This window comes from Mixophyes fleayi, chromosome 3 (genome assembly GCF_038048845.1).
Source record: "Mixophyes fleayi isolate aMixFle1 chromosome 3, aMixFle1.hap1, whole genome shotgun sequence".
Classification (NCBI taxonomy): Eukaryota; Metazoa; Chordata; class Amphibia; order Anura; family Limnodynastidae; genus Mixophyes; species Mixophyes fleayi.
In genome coordinates, this window is record NC_134404.1 from 43,480,684 (window position 1) to 43,499,046 (window position 18,363).

Sequence of the window (18,363 nt, forward strand, 5' to 3'; positions counted from 1 at the left end):
CTATTGGTGTAACTAAAAAGAAGAAAATAATGTGGGCTCTACTTTTCTTGAATGTCATAGTAGCCCTAATTTAAAAGTTGTTGTCTGATGTGCTGCACATGATCTGAACTCCCCCCATTGTTACCCCTGTTCTCTGTAACCAAGAAACCTGGGTAATAACTTCTTCAAATTGTAGGTAACATAAAGGGGAACTTATTATGAATGTTGGTCCCAGTGGGAAAGCTTTGGTAATAGAGGCAATGTAAAATAGATTGTTTCTTACAAGATGTCTTTTCTTACACAGTTCTGTTTTGTTTGTAGGAAAGCAATGTGCAAGCACTAGAGCTTTTGTTTACCTTTCACGGATCAGACCTGCTCCCTCATCGCCTGGCCGTTCTCTCCAATTTCCCCGAGACCACATCCCCGCACGAGTACATCATGCTGCTGCCTGAGGCTTGGTAAGATCACATGGAGCATTTCAATCTAAATGTTACTGCTTTGTGGAAATCAGGTCTTAGAATGTTGGAATATCGTCTGTTTTTCATACTTGTATCTGCTTTTTGGCACTCCGGCTGCTGCTTATATTCCACCGGAGAAAGCTAATCGATGTTAAGAGTCTCCAAACACATGGTCACATTGCAGATAATGGGCCTTATTTACAGTGAGGAGCAAATCCAACTAATGTGTTCAGATTTGCACCTGGATAAACCATGTTTGCATGCCAAATATACTTCCCTTTAAGGCACACGCAGCATTGTGGTAAATTTAATATAGTTAATGTAAAAATTATGAATTAAATATGAAATTCCCTAAATCCCCTCCCTTCTCTAGTACTTTGGTGAAGGTCTGTCCCCACTGTATTTATCAGGGTCCTGAAACTCGCATATAGCCAGGACCTAGGCTGATCATTTCTATCTGTAGCAGGGGAGATCTGACTCAGTGACAGTCAGATATCGCCTGCTATATGGAGAGATGATTAGCGCTCACGATGATCGTCAGATCTCTTGACTATATCTGTGTGCCGGAGCACAAGTAAATACACAGAGAGGTGTGGAGGCCACCACCAAATTACTGTTGTTATTGAGAAGGGAGGGATTTAGTTACATTTATATTTAAAGTGTAAAGCCCCTTTGACTCATCGTGAGGTTGTATTTTCAATTGACTTTTTCTCATGTACAGTTCAGTAAATTAATATTAAGCAGTCATTTTACCAAGTGTATTTTAAATATAAATTATGTATACATGTGAAGAAGGAAGACAACACTACTTACAAGGGAGAGTGTGTTTATAAGATACTAGCAAGTGTAGAATGAGCTCTCTTGACATCACTGGGATTTACCACTGGGTGTGCATTGATCAAACTGGAAAAAAGATGTTTCACCAGTCAAGGTCCCAGCAGGGTTGGCAGTAGCTTGGACATTGGGGACCTTATGACAGTCCTACAATTTGCAAACGTTTCTATCATGTTTGAAAATGTCAATCCAAAATATATTTTGAATTCTTTAGACTAAGCTTGAACCTGGCAACATAGATTCCCTAATATTTGGGTGACAGGATTGTCCAGGAATAACAATGCATATTTGATGGAAAGAAGGAGCTCAGCACTTCTGATGCTGGATCAGACAACTGAAATTCCATTATGTGTAGGGATTATCCTCCACAAATAGATCAAAGCATTACGACTACAGTATTATTAAAAAAAATGAAATCAAGATTTGTTGGGTCATGCATTAAAAGTGTAGCAGAGAGTTTCAGTGGTCAATCACCATCTTATTTTTATAGATATCTTTGTAGGATTCAAAAAGACAGTTACTCAAAGACCATATTAAATAAGTTCATTATACTGTATAGTGTGACAGATGTACTGGGGAATGTTGTTAATGGCAGATATATCTGTCCCAGGTCTTATGTTTATAAAACCCCAGGGAGATTGCTTGTGTTTGGGAAAGAGCTTTCCAAAGATTGTTTTCGGCTGCAGGAAGAGCCAGTGTAAGTGTCCCTGGGGTTATGAATGGAGAGTGTAGGGTGGGCTCCATTCATTAGGCCCATTCCAGACACTTTGCTGGTATTCGGGAGTTGCACCTGTGAGTTGCTGTTAAAAGGCTGTGAGGCTGTTCCCCCAGTCTCTCACTACCTGGGGAAGTCAAAAGCCTGCTGTCATTGTTACCTGTAAGTTCTGTTGCTTATTATTGTATTTGTTAGAGCCAGACAGGCTAGGGTTTATGTTTTGTTTATTTTTGAGCTGCTGAATAAAACTAGCTGCTGCTTGTACTGAAGCACTGGGCTGGTGTGCTTACACATGGCTGCTGTATGGGAAGTGCAGCCGTTTAACCCTGGGAGACGGCACTCCTAACCTGATCTTGTGACGGTACTCTATAAATAGTATTTTAATGTATAAACATTTCATTTTGTTTCTCATTTCAACCTATAGCTTAAATATGACAAAAATGTGGCCCAGCATAACACTGTTTGTGCGAAAAAAATAAATAATATTTTCCTTTCATGCTGAGTCTGTTGAAACCATTCTTTTTCTAAAAATATATTGCAACCAATTTATTTTTTTGATCTAAGAGTTCAATGGGGAACCCTCTTCTCTCCCTACGATGATGAAAATTGTTTCTCAAATTGCTGGAGGATCAACTTGGGTCATCCTCACTCCTATACACTGTGATGCTACAACTGTGTTTGATGAATAGCTATTTTAAATGTGATAAACAATTATCTGCACAGTGTTGGGGTGCTGATTCCTACACTTTGGGGCATATTCAATTGTTAGCGTTACTGGCAAAAGTAACGCGGCTTGCACACTATTACCGTCGTTGCGGTACTTTAACGCCGGCTTTCTGCTCGCAGCTCCGGGAGCTGCGAGCTGAAATCCAGTTTAGTATTACCGTAATAACGGTAATACTTTTAACGCGGAGGGAGAACCGAACAATTGGATATGCCCCTTTAGTGGAACTTGAGGAATAACAGTAGAGTAAGAGATTACCAGGATGGGGGTGGGCGCTTTGCCTCTCTAGGCCGTAAAATAATGAGTTAAAGTTGCTCAGGTCAGATGTGAGGGGCACCAACAACCTAATTTAATCCTAGTGTAGTGCGTCTGAAAATATCAGAAAGTTTTGAATGATTTGGGAAAAATTTAAATTACATGCACTTGATAGTAAGGGATTTTTTCCCCTCATTTCATGTCTTGGTCATAATGACAATATGTGGGATGTATGAACTTATCACATCGGTATTACTATATTTTCACTTCTCTGTGCTGCTGGGGAGCCCTGTTCCTTCCACTATATACCTCTGTTGGTAGCTTTATGCTGCTTCCATTTCTTTCTTCAGATCATGAGGCTGCCCCGTCACTTGTAACCTTACGCTGGAGTGGATCAGTCAGAATGTTCACATGATCATAACACTCGTCTTCTACAGTACTCTATGCTGTGGTGAGAAGTCTGATGATCTGATCAGGTGCAGGATGTTCTATCTCAGCCTATTTTCAAAACTGTGATCACCCAAACATGCGTGAAATAAAGACTGATAGTAAAATGCTTAAAAAGGTTATTTTACAATATACTGCTCAGACACGCTGATATGGTGCTCCCACACCTCGTTTCGCGATAGTGCTTTTATTAAAGGCTTCCCATCCTCTACTGCACACTAGAGCCTGACATTTAGTGTGGAGAACCCACTGAGCCTGGGTGGCACTGCGAAACTGGCCATTATTTCATCGTCGGCCTCGATAGTGGGTACTGTTGTGTCCTATTTAACCTTCCGGTCCTGACTATAAGCCACTTTGCCACTGCCAGGTGGTTCCCTGTGCAGGATGGATGCCAGCATTAACGCAGCAACCCGTCCACTTACCAGCTAGTCCATCGCTGCTGGAGGTCCCCGGATCGTCTGATATGGAGACATCCTCTGCATGACCCCCGGTTTCCCGCCTTTGCCATCCACTGCCCGTTTCCAAACTGGCTGATGACCACGAAGAGCCATCAGCAGATTGGCGGCCCCTGCAATGCTACTTGTGTGCAGTTGATTCCACGGAGGTACGTATGCTGCATTGCAGGACAGCATCTGTAGCCTAGCCCGCCATTGCTGCTTTCAGACCGCAGTGGAATCTCTACCCCAAGATATGAGTCTTGCTGAGGGGGTAGCTGATGCTTTGATAGGGAAGTGGCTGGGTCATCCATTGGGCCCTGTGCAGCGCCTGTGGCCTCTATTTCTTCACAGCCTGCAGTGTTCTCCCAATCACAATACAATTTTGGTGGTGCTCTCCATGAAACATGTGCATAAGCCTACTATCAGCACTGCCAGCGCAAGTTCTTAGCCTGAGGCCTGGATTGCCCCCTCCCTTACTCTGAGGAACCTGTGGTCCCCTTTTTGGTGCACTCTCCTTGCTGGTCCAATGGCCTCCACCAGAAATCCCATTTTTAATTTTAAGCAACTCTTCCTGTATCAGTATGTGACTCTACAGCGCCTAGACCTATCAATGGGAGAGCTGTTTTGATTGAGCCCCCTGTCCTTGTCTGATCGCTGGCCCATTCCAAGCAGTACCACTGTCAGATATCTCTGACCATGTCTTGCCATTAATTTTATATTCAACCTATGCATCCTTGAACATCCCACGTTCCTGAACATTGTTAATATTTGCCACCTCTCAGCTCCATGGCTGCTATAAAGTTTTTAAATCGAACACATCTGGGTCTCCCATCCACTTTTTCAAACCACAGGCTGCTGTTCGAGATACTGACGCTGCCAAAAATTCAGAGGCCAATAGAGACGTGTCTGTCTCTCACAACACAAACAACCTTACCTCTGTAAAGTGAAAGGACTCTTGTCCACCCCGACCCTGATGGTCTTATCACAGTTAAGACTATGCAAACAATGCTTGCCTCATTTAAATCTGAAATACTGACGTACATGTGATTGTCGATTAAGGGGGCCGAACCAGTCACAGAGGATAAAATGGAAAAACTAGTTGCCTCCCACAATGACCTAATCACAGAACATCAATGGTTGGAAAGGGACATGCATTCTTTATAATGTAAGAACGCTGATACGTAGGACCGTTCTAGACGGAATAATGAGATCCGTGGCATTCCAGATTCTGTCTCACCCTCTGAGTTACTCCTCTTCACTATCGATCTGTTCCGTAAGCTACTCCTTCCAGTAACTGATCAAGATTTGATCATTGACCGCATTCACAGTCTCCCTAAACCAAGGTCTGGTTCGGGAACTCTCCTCAGAGGCACACTTCTGAGACTGGAAGATAATGCTGAGATTCTTCTAGATCTACAACTCTTGCCGTATTTCTCCTCGGCTATAATTACCAAGCGCAGATGATTCCGAGCAATTACAAAGGTGCTACGAGGCAACGAGATTCTATACCAGGCATGTCAAACTCGAAACCCCAATCATGCCAAATAAGTCTAAGATTGTGTGGTCCGCAAAAAAGCTAAAAAGAAATAAATAACCATCGTCAGCACAAACGGGCAAGTCATTTGATAAACAATCGACAAACTTTCATGTAAATGTACTTAGACGACAACTTACCAAACGAATAATGTTCTGACTGCGTGCAACAACATATATAGCGTAGGTGGAGGGAGATGAACGGATTCGGCGCATGCACATGACACTGACGGGGAAGGTTGACTGAACTCGCACGTAAACTGTTCTGTTGTATTCAATTAATTGTTAAGTTCTTTAACCGAACAAAATACAACACGGGCCACATTCCACTTGTTTTCCAATAGTAATGCGGGACCGCAAAAATGTGTTTGGGCCGCGAGTTTGACACGTGTTCTATACAGATGACTCTTCCCGGTTAAGCTTACTATTAAACTTACTACACTCTACACTCATGATATCTTCAGTTGAAGATGGAGTTACATTGCTGAAATCCTGGGATATTGATATCCAAAAGACAGTCCCTGTATCTAGAGTGCTTATCCAGACTTTTCGAAATCGGGCTAAGGCTGACGTGGTCTTGATAGAGCTCCGTTTGGTCTACATTTCCCTCATAGTCTCATCAGACTGATTTCTAGTGATAATCTTCCTCTGACTGTGACCACCACAGGGGTGACACTGCTCTCATAAATGCTGGTCCCTCCCTGTCGCTGCCCACGTACAGGGATTTCTTGCTGGTGGGCTCTTTATCATTCTTATATTTCTAGTTTTGAAATGTTTATAGATGCCCTCATGTTTTACATTCAAGGTGTTCTGGTATATCGGCTGAAGAGGACCTTCATGTATCTTTGTTTATGTAGTTGTGTTTCCTCGTTTTTTTCTTAGGATGTTTCAGATATTTTGTTTGTTAAATTCTCGATGTTTACATTTTTCTTTGTTCATACGTGAGTTAGGATGTAATAGGTTGAAATAGTTTGTAATTTTGACATGGGTGTGGTCTGCCCCCATTGAGGCCACCCGCCCCTAGTTACTTATTTTGCTAGACCTTTTCCTTTCCAGCAAGTACTCTAACCCTATACTTTGGGTTATTTCAGTTTTTCTGTCCCTACTTATGTCTTCTTTATCTTCTACCCTCACCCTCCCCTTACTAGAACACAACACTCCCTAGGGTATCCACCTTATGTAGGGAAATGTCCCCTAGCATTGCCTGGCAGTCCTTTCGTTTCCCACAGGCTCTCATCGCATCCAGTATGTCTAACCTGAATGTTTAAGTTTCTCTCCCTAAATGTTCGGAGTCTGGACTCCCCCCAATAATTGGCGATTAGCTCTAGCCTCCTTATAGAAATATAAATCTGATGTTGTTGTGCTGCTAGAGACTCACTGTTCAACCCCCTCCCTTTCCACTCTTATTCAAGATAACTGTGGACCACTGAAGCGTGATGGAGTAGCCATTTTAGTCCGTTCCAAAATCTCTTTTACACCCAGAGCCAAAGTTTCAGACAAAACCGGTAGATTTTTTATCTTGTCTGGTTTTTTAGAAAACAAAAAGGTGACTCTTGTATCACTGTATTCCCCGAATTCCTGTCCGATACCGTTTCTGAAGGAGGCGTTTCATGAAATGGAAAAACATAAGGATGGTAGCCTAATCATTCTGTGAGACTTCAATATTGTGGCAGATCCACACAACAGCACCCCCTCCCTGCCACTACTCTCATATAGGCCCCTCATCAGCATTTGCAAAACTTCTGGCAGAGTATGGTCTGTACAACATCTGGAGAGTCACTGAGGGGAGAGATTATACTTATTACTCTCCTGTTCATAATTCCTATTCACGTATTCATCTTATCCTTACCGACAAATGGACATTACAGGGCACTATTCGGATTAAGATTCTCCCGATGGAGTTGTCTCTGCTGCTCTGGAGCTGGCAGTTGGCTTGCACACGTCTTCCCCCTAGGTCCTAGTGTTTGCGAACTCATCTGTTCACCCTCCTAGAAACTAAAACTGCTATTAAAAAAGCCCTGCGATTTTATTGTCAGACCAATGTTCCGCAAGATACTTAAATATTTAATTTTTGGTGCGCTATGAAAACAGTGATGAGGGAAGTAGCTGTTCAGACAGGTTCTAGACTGAAGCCAGCTTAAGAGTAAGTTGGAAAAAAACCTCAAGCCCTTGAATATCAACATAAATTTCGCCCTTCTAACGATCTTAAGACTGAACTGACACAAGTGAAGCCCCAATTGCAAAAATTGCTTATAACACATACTCAAATTGCCCTGAATAGCCTTAGACAGAAATTCTATATAGCTGGGAACAGAGCTGGCAAACTGTTAGCCAGATAACTGAGAGGGGCAACCAGCTAAAAATAGAATAAAACTTCTCATTGACGAGAAGGGCCTGAAGGTAGAGAGTACATCCTCTAGATATCGCAAATATATTTGATAAATTCTATGCTAATTTATATAATTTGAAAGACGACAGACTCAAGCCTCAGCCTTGAAATTTTGAGATAGAATGATTCCTTCAGGACTTGCTCACACTAGATTCAGATACCAAGGAGGCCCTTAATGCCACGTTGTCGCAAATGGAAATCCAGTCTGTAATTAAAGATAAAATAACAAGAGATATCTACCTTGTTCCCAACGGCTATATTAATGACTTTTACATCACATTCCAGACTGAACTTGCTCCAATACTTGAACAACTGTTTAATGCAGGTACGGAACAGGGGAGCTTTCAGGCAGAAATGCTCTCTGACGAAATTTTTTTTTATTAAATACCCCGGTTAAGGGACCAGTGTAAAGGACTAGAATTGCGCTTAATATCTGGTCACGGAAACCAAAGTGTAGGAGGACCTGTTTCATTTAACCCCAAAGTAACCTGTCAAATGCTTTCACTGTATCGATAAAAAGAATCAAGAACTCAGACTGGGCCTTCGTGACCTGCTCAGTGATATTAAGGACTTGTCTTGTATTATCAGAAGCCTGACGTCCCCTGACAAAACCCAACTGATCGGGGTGTATCAACGTTGGGATAATGACGATGAGTCTGTTTGCTATAAGTTTCGCATACATTTTAATATCTGTATTAAATAAAGCAATGGGTCTATAAATCAAACAGCTTTTGGGGTATTTCCCTGGTTTAGGGAAGGTTACCAGTTACATTCACGTATGGCACTAGACAGGGGTGTCTCCTTTTCCCACTTATTTTTATATTCGTTATTGAACTGTTGACTTTCTCATTTTTTCCTGTGTGTTGTTTTGAACAATACTTTATACAAATTATGACTGTTTGCTGATGACGTTTTACTTTTAGTTGCTAACCATCCTTACATGCGACTCTAGATTCCTACAGCCAGGCTTCCTACTACAAGCTGAACCCTACAAAGTCGGATGCCCTCCCTATTAATATCTCTCAGTCAAAAGTGAAACACCTTAGTACTACCTTTCCCTACTCCTGAAAAACTGTTGCTCTATATTACTTAGGAATACAAATTGCGCCACATTTATACAATATTCTTGACTCAAATTTCTCGGCTTTGATGATGCAACTTATTAACCTTTCGAAAACACGATGTGCTTTGAGGTCTCCTGGTTAGGTAGGCTTACAGCTTATAAAATCATGTTATCACCCAAAATGATTTATTTGTTACCAAAAACCAAATCTTGCTAAACTTCAGTCCATTATTCGGTCGTATATTTGGAACCCCCCCAAACCCCTTCCCCCCCCCCCGTTCTCGAATGTTCCTATCTAAACAGAGTGGTGGCTTGGCCCTCCATAAATATAAGGAAGCGTCCCTCTTGTCCCAACTTAGAGATTGGTCCCTCCCCCCATGCCAGAAACCATGGGCTGACTTGGAGAGAGTCCTTAATCCATATTTTCCTCTTTAGGACTTGCTTTGGGTTCCCAAGGCATGGAGACCTACTAATGCTCTGTTACCCAAATTGACTACAGGCTTATTAATGGTCTGGAACAGAGTAATAGCGGCAAATTCAGACATTGCCATCCCTGCCAAAAATGTTTCCATACCGGCATTGGCCAAGTTGATCCCTGACATCTATTTCTTCCTATGGAAGGCTGACGGCATTATTACCCTTAATGCTTTATTCAGCTGTGATGGTTGCTCTTCTTTTTACATCTCAGCCACCAGTTTTGTCTCCCTTCACAGGAGTTTTAAAAATATCTCCAAAGTAGACCCTGGATTACCTCCCTCTCAAAGCAGAATCTCAGTTTGCACCAATCCCTGGCTTTGTTAGTCACGAAATTGACTAAAGGGGATAATAAAGTGTGCGTCACCTGCTGCTGTTGGTTTACATCTCTAACTCACCCATCTCACAGAACGAATGTCCAATTACAAGGGGAAGTAGATCTTCATTTTGACCTTATCACGGAGCAATGGGAACCCATCTTTCTGAATATCTACTCAATGTCCAAGTGCCTTAACCACACAGAAATGTTAATGCAATGAATTAATAGGCTATACTTCACCCCTGTCAGACTCCATAATATGTGGAGGTGTAGTTTTGCTGGCGTCTGTGCAATTTCATGGGAGACATAATCTATATTTTTTGGAGCTGCCCATTTATTCAACCTCTCTGGACGCAGGTCTTTACCCTTGCCAATAAAACTACTAAGCGAACACTCCCCCCCTCGCCCGAAGTGGCCCTCCTACATCATCATCCCCCCGCAATTCCCAATCCTGGACATCAGCCGCTCCACTCCCTCTTCATAAAGTTGTTTCCAAGGTCCAGTTTAGCTTTGAGATGGTAACCCTAGTAGTGCCCTATTCTACTGCAACATCTTCCCCGTTAATGAAATGGTTTGACTGGCATGTGTATGTTACTGAAGGCGAAGGCTCCCCTCAAGCCCGATCTTGTCCTACTACACCGCATTCAGCTCCCACTCTCATAGAATCCCCCCAACCCACTCAGCACTAGACCTCTGGTTGTGTTCAGTGATACTTTAGATATCTTACTATTCTTGTTTGAATTTGTATGCCATGTGTTAATCTTTAACGGTATATTATGTTCTTGTCCCACTATATCTCCCCTTCCTCGCATTTTCTCCCACCCGCCCCTCCCCCTTTTTTATGCTTTCTGTACCCCACATATTTGTTAAAACTTCAACAAAAACTATTGATGATAAAAAAGATAAGTTATTTTACATCTTGGGGGCCAATTATTTTTTATTTGCCTACTTCCATCAAGTTATGTAGACACTGGTATGTAAATGCAAATGTCAAAAAGCTGAATATGTCATGGAGTTCAGAAATTGTATCCATATGAGGCACATTTAAACCTGTAATCCCCCCCAAAAAAATTTCCTTCAAGGAGAAAGTCACATTGTGTGCGCTATTATGTTAATTGCAGTGAATTTAAAAAACCATACAAACCATTTCAGAATTGTTTTTGTTTATAACGAAAATGACATTTAGCAGCCTGTGTGACCCAGGTATAACTGTGTGTTCTAGTCATTATATGCGTCTGTACCACATCAATTGCCCATTGCTGCCAAACACATTTCTTGCCTGGCTGTATTCTTGTCATCCCTTTCAATGACCTGTTTCTTTTTTAAGTACATTCCCACTTAGTCTGTAAGTTTCCTGTTCCTGGTAAAATACGTTTTCTCCTCTTGATTATATACTAGATGAGATACCATTCAGACGTTTTCTATTTCAGAGAAATATTGATGTCGGGATAATTACCTGGAGCCATGTAAAGGATGAAACAGAAATGAATGTGTGGATATTTTAGCCGGCTTTAGTTTTTTATACATGTTTTGTTTTTATTCAGACACTTTAAAAAAAAAAAAAAAGGATAATTTGGAACCACCAATACTGCACTTTTGTCAAATAAAACAGTTAATGGAAGTTAATGTGCCATTGGGGGTGGGGATGGGGTTGGGTATTGTTGATGTTAAATAGAGTACTTATATCTGCTTTGTGGGTGCCACCAGCTTTTCTCCTTTCATGATGTAATATGTAGATTGTGAGAGAGCCGGTCATATGTATAATGTTACACAGCAGTGCAATGAACAGCTTTGTGCATTGCAATTAAGTACAAATAAAGTTTTATAGCAAACAGTCAGTATTTTTTAGGGATATTTCTTAGAGTTACAGCATCAAAATTCTTTACAAGTACGGGATCCATGTTATCGAGCTTGTCTTACAGTCACCGTGAGGAGCCCTGCTAACAATGTTATAAGGATGGTGTAAGGAAAGATAGGGGTCATTTTTAAATGCAATGTAGCTTATTATAGGCACTACACTCCCAGAAATTTTTCTTCTCCAGAAAACCCGACATCCCACAGTGCGTCAGGTAGTTTACAAAGTCGCAGGACATCTCTAATGTGAGAATCTACTGTTATGGCTAAGCGCACACATGTGCTCACAATCCAGTATGTGTTCATCATATACACTCACACCCATACCATCTCATTTAATTATCATGTTTTGCTAAAGCAAAAACTTGGTTTTACAGATTTCAGGATAGCAAATGTTATCACAGAACTAGAACTGAAATACCCACAATTTGCCCATCAGCCAGTGCAAAATGATCTTGTTACAGTTTCCACACATCCGTGTACATGTAGACTGATGTGACGTCACATCGACACTTGCTGGGCATTTCGGTGGTGGAAGCCCAGAATACTTAGCATTATAGGGCAGAGAAACGCTGGCGGCATCCGTGTGCCAGGATCTCAGTGGTTATCCTGGCTGTGATGTGCAGACAACTAGGGAGGGTAAATGCCTACATGTGAAAAGAACTAGGCCACCCTCCTACAGAAAAAGGAACCTCTAAATAATTACCAAGCAGTCACATTTTTTAAGTAGTTGGGTCAAAACAACTTAAGAATTATTTAAGTCAGGGCACAAATACTTATTAAGTTGTTGGCAGAAATAATATGCATAAATCCAAGTATGTGCTCTAGTCACTTTTGTCCCTCTCATCATACTGTGCCCCTTCATTATCACTTTTGCTCCTTCACAATATCACATGTGCCCCTTCACATAACCTCTGTGCCCCTTCATCACAGTCACCACCTCTCTGCCTCCGTTGTTTTACTTACCTTTCTATTGCCTTTTTCTCTTTTGTATTCCTCTTTTCTGGTCTTCTTGTCTTCCTGTCTTCTTTCTTCTCCGGCGCGCTGCTGCTTGGTTAGTCTTCACTGTGGCCGGAAACAGATTAAAAAAAAAAACAGGTCATGTGATCGCGTGGCGGCTCCCGGCAGTCTCTCCTCCTCTCTACTACCACCGCTGCACAATCACGTGTCTTGTTTTTTGGTTTTTTTTTTAAATCTGTTTCTGGACGCAATTTTATTTATTATGCCGGCAGATTGAGGGGGATGGCAGGCGGAGGGGAGCGCCCCTCCACCTTACCTACCCCGCTCACCGCTGGGCCCTAGCCAGTTGCCTAGGTTGCCTAGCGGTAAATCCGGCCCTGCCAAGCCCCTGTGTGCCACTTGCCTAACACTGTACCATCATTCTTACATGACACTTATGTTCCTGTTGTCTTTACATTCCAGAACATGGCATACATTCTGTAATTGTTGTGTGCCTGGTCTAAATGGCAATAACAATAGGAAAGAAGTACCAGAATGAGACTTGTAAGAGAAGTTGGTATCCTATGTCAGAAATTGGTAAACACCGTCATTGTTTATTTGTAAGTCGCCACAAAACTGCAGCGCCGGACAGTCAGAGCTATAAGTCATGCAAAATACAATCGCACATAAAAACAAAACAAGTACAGATGAGGTAGACAAAGGAGGTGTAGATGTGAGACAAAGGGTAGAGATGGCTCTGGTCGTGAGAACTTCGTCTAGAGAGAGAGGACAATGCTGAGACAACATAGAATAAAATATTATATTTGAAAGGTGTTTTAAATACTAATACTAATTAACATTTGAAAATATAATGAAAAGTTGCATTGTATCTTTAGATTAATGTTCATAGCTATTGATTTTTCACTGCAGCTCACTGTATAAACTCTGTACAGTGACAGACAAAGAGGGAATATCACTCGGCGTACGGATATAAGTGCCTCAATATCCCTGTGTTCTGTTACCGCAGCAACCAGATGTGTCTTTATTAAGTACAGATCGTTAAAGGCAATGGTGGTTGCAATATACTCAGCAAATTTGCATGACAATTGAGAATTAATTGTTTCTCAGAATAGTAATGATCACAGTCACTTCTGTTATTGCAGCTGTACACTCGCAAAGTACAAGTGAAGCACAAAATAAAAGCCTCTTTCATTAGCGTTAAATTTCTTTTATGCTGAAGACCGGCATATAGGATTGTGACAATGCAAAAGAAACTGTTACTTTATCTGATATAGATATACATAGATATATATACAGATATATAGCTATGCAGATATATAGCTATACTTATACATAATATATATATATATATATATATGTATATATATATATATATATGAATATGAGAGATATATGATGATGTATATGACAAGATGGACCACGTATGCCACCCTGTCTGTTGTTGCTGGAAACCGGCTGGGCTTACTTTGCCACCGTTCCCTTTCCTTATCCCAAATGCGCCCTCTTGCCGCAGTAGGAAGGGCTTACAAATGCTGCTACCACTGTACTCCTTTACGAACATCCAGAACCGGGTCTCTTCTGGATAACACGCTGTGAGTGTACCCCGTTACTGGTGTATCTGGGCTGGTTCTCCTGACTTCTTCCTATAGATCAGGGTTGCTGTGGATGGATCCCCCCTGGCCTAGCACACTGGCCAGAGCTGCTGGGTAGCGGGCAGAGCGGTGGTACTGGATGCTGGGTCCAAACCTCAGAAACAGCCGGGAACGGATTAGATTTTGGGTCTAATCTATAGGTCACAGGAATAGAGAAATTTTCAAGCAGGTCTTTGAAGCAAGTGATGTTTATTTGCTCACCCTGGTTGAAGGTACCGGGAGCAGGTCAGATGTAACGAGAAGAACAATTTTCAATACAAAACAGTGCTTTTTTTTACAGATTTGAACACAGCCTCTAAGGGTAAGCCAGCCCAATGAGTTCTGAGCTATTTTTAGAATCAGGATGCAATTTGTTTATCCAAACATGGATTTACATGCAATGCAAAGCTAACAATATTTATCTGTGATATCCCAAATCTTGCTGTGATTTCCTGCATCTTATTTTGGACACAGGAAATCTTATAGCAGTCTAATTAAACTTCCCTGTGCCTTCAGGTGCTAAATACTTACACATCAAAAGGTCTAATTTACATGAGATTAACATTGGTCCTTTCTTTAGACAGTCGCAGAATACACATTCCCAAAGAAAGGTACAAACCCCAAACAAGTCATTTTCCCATATCACGATACACAAAAGACTTCCTCCACAAAGGCTTATTGTATCAGATATGTACCTCAGAAATCATGCATTTCCACTAGCAAAGATACAACAAATTAATTTCTTCCCCTGGTCTCAGAAATAAAGATGCCACTTTTACCAACATACCCACAATCTCAAAAATAAGTACATTTGCAATTATATAAATAAGTGCCCTGCGCTATTTACATTAAATAAATTTATACCATAAGTTATTTGTAAGTGATCCAATCACAGTATAATATGTAAATGATTTTCGAGCCATAAGGTTACATGTTACGTTTTGTATAATCAGCCACTGTGCTTTCCTGGTGAAAAGGTCACATTGATTGTAAGGACATTTAGTAATTAGTTACACTGTTGGCTGTAAAGTTCCCTTCAGAAAATCCTGTTGTAAGTGCTGAAATTCAACTGATGCTTTTTCTGTTTTGGTTAAAAACAAAAATGCTGAAATCTGATTTACTGGGTGGAGCGTGGCGGAGCCTGTGAGAGCATCAGATCAGTACAGGCATTTTTATAGGGCATAGAGGCAGCATGGTGAAGCTGTACCTCACCTTCAGCGTCTCTGGTAAGTGGTCAATCCACCTCCCTTCCTCTACCTTCACCCAATTTGGTCTCGTTCCATCCTATGGTGTCCTTTGGCCAGGCACATATTTTGGGTGGGGGAGGGTGATGTCAGTGGTTCTGATACCCTTCTCTGAGCCCTGCATCCTGTCTCCTCCCCTGTGATCCTTTTTCCATGCCCCCTCCACTCTCCTCTCACCCCAACCCTCTCCTCACACTTCCTAAGGTAATGATAAATTGTTAATCTCTTTGATTGTATCAAGGCTTGTTTAAAATAAGATACACACCAAATTTTATGAAGTTTTTAATTTTTTATGATATTTCATTAACTGAAAAATTTTTGCATTTAAAAAAACAAACCGGGAATAAGACACAACGAATATCCAAGAAAATAAACGGTGGGAAACAAACCCCCCAACTGTAACTGTAAAACAGCGATCACAATTTTGAGACTGTCAACATATTTGAGGTTAGTCTTTCCTGTCCAGTGAAGAAGAGGAGAGTGTTCCGTTCACATAAGACTTATGATTACAACAGACACAAGAACTGTTACAAAGGTCTAGAACATTCCTCGATGCTCAGTGATGTCCATTGTACTGAAGTGGAAGATGTAGTAACTACAGCCACGCTGCTTAGTGTAGGGCACCTATCACAGAGGTATTGAGAGAGTAGACAGAAGGCTGTGGCTGCAGGGCAAGATAATATACATGGGTCCATATAAAAGGGAGACGGCCTGGCTGAAGAATCTCCATATCTGTGGATGTGTGAAATGCCATCTAGACAACACAGTGATGTGACAAGAGGCCGTGTGGTCTGATGAGAATAAAGTGGAACTTTCTGACCAGAACAGTAAGCGATACATATGTCACATATCAAACCCTAACGTCATCTTCACTGTGGTAGTATCGTGCCATGGCGTGTGCTGTTCAGTGGCAGGGATTGGCAGTCTTGTCAGGATTGATAGGAAGATGAACGGTGCACATTACAGACAGATCCTGTACAAATACCTGATACTGTCTACCAAACTGGGAGGAACTTTGTCTATCGAAAGGGACAAAGCTCACAGCAAGTAGATGTGGCAGAAATCTGTGACAAGGCCTCAAACTGTCCATTGTCGCTCTTCAGCTGACCTGCCCCAAGTTGATCAGTTTTACAAGAAGAAATGAGAATTATTGCCCAATCAATTCACTAGGAACTAGATTTACAAAACAGCACAGGATGCACAACACGACGCCTTGGTTTATCACCAGTGCTTCTAGATGGTCCACACAGCGCACATTGTGGTTTATGTCTGCTCTCCGCTCCCAGGAGACATCTCCACAACCTAGAGGTGCAGGGAGAGGTGGAAACATCTGAAAAGGGACAAAAATGTATAGTCGTCTGACAGTTTCACCTCTACCACTGTAGAACCACCTCCTTCATTCAAGAAAATGTTCCCTTTCTCATTAAATACAGCTCGGTTTACTCTCATTAATATATGGTGCTAATGTTTGCTCCTCACCAAATGCTGACATCTTGCTCTTTAAACCTATATGTTTTGTCAGAATTCTGGCGTTGATGAACGCCAGAGTCTGCGCGCTCTAGAATTTTGGTTCAGTTCATAAAATGGCTGCCTCCATGGTGTGCCAGTGACACTTACCCCATGGTAGGCTGTATTCTATTTACATTTATGTGACTACGGTTTCATTCTACAACATCCCTCGTCATGCTCGCCCACTTTCTGCTTTTACTGTACGTCTGATAAAGATTTATGATACAGTTTTTCTGCTTGCCTTATTTTGTTAATTATGACAGACTAATTAAAACTCATGTTCACATCCAAGTTATGCTAAACCACAAAATAACAGCAACCTTAAATGAACTGGCTACAAAAAGGTTACTTCAAAAGGATTTGAGTTTTTCTTGGGACACAATGGAGATGATGGATTGATAGAGCTGCAAGAACCAATAATATTGAGACTGCGTTACCATTATATTGTCTCCATTATTGTTTTCCTTTAGTTATTGGCATAATCCAGCAAATGTTGCATTTACTACTAAGCTAAGTGCTCTTAGATTGCTTCCTGCCGGTTGGACTAGATACTAGCTCTGCACAGAAGATGTAAGTGCCAATTGTCCTGGACTCCTAGTGACAGGACCCTGTATATATTTTACAAATATATATATATATATATATATATATCTATCTATCTATCTATCTATGATATAAATGTCTAGTGGCGTGTGTTAGTCTGTCTGTGTGTGTGTGGAAAAAAATAAACCAAGCTGCAGCGCCACCTGCTGGGCGAAGTTATACACTGACCTACTAAATTCTTAGTGTGTGTGTAAAAAAAAATTCAGAAAGGGCTGAAATTTGGTATACTAAGATGTTTTTAATTTGTTAATTTAAAATTGTTAATTGTCAAAAGTGTTTATAAAGATTTAAAAAAAATATATATATATATTTCTTGAAGGAGAAGTGACAGTGGGGAGTGGTTGGTGGTCGAGGCCTGGGCTATGCATGACAAGAACCTTTTTAACACCTTAAGTAGCTTGATTTGACTAGAATGCATGAGTATCATGCACGGGTTAACTTGTGTGTGTGTATATATATATAGATATATATAGATATATATATATATATATATATATATATATATATGTGTGTGTGTATGTATATGTGTGTATGTATGTATATATATATATATATATATATATATATATAATATGTGTGTGTGTGTGTGTGTGTATATATATGTGTGTGTATATATATGTATGTATATATATATATATATATATATATATATATATTATATATAATGTGTGTGTGTGTATTAATCTATGCATGTCACAGTTGTTCGTGTCTTTTCTTACGCTGTATGGATATACATAGGTCCCCATTTAGGATTGGATGTACCTACGTTTGTGTGAATAAGACTTGGCTGCTTGTAAGGAGGAGTATTATTTGCAGGAGCTGAAGGCCTGGTATATAGATACAGCTGACAGTACTTCATTTGCATCGCGACTTTTCCTTGTCATGTCCTGCCCTACTATTTGGATTTCTTATTTGTGATTTCCATTTGGACTACT

General features: G+C 40.9%; 1 protein-coding gene across 2 annotated transcripts in view; it reads left to right on the forward strand.

The window, feature by feature from the left end:
• The window catches only part of NBAS (NBAS subunit of NRZ tethering complex), a 477,499-nt gene that overhangs the window by 114,058 nt on the left and 345,078 nt on the right, over positions 1-18,363 (forward strand). For both annotated transcript variants that reach the window (XM_075201412.1, XM_075201413.1), the window contains exon 21: positions 301-437. In XM_075201412.1, coding sequence (XP_075057513.1) covers positions 301-437 — 137 coding nt within the window. The remainder of the gene's footprint in view (positions 1-300; positions 438-18,363) is intronic.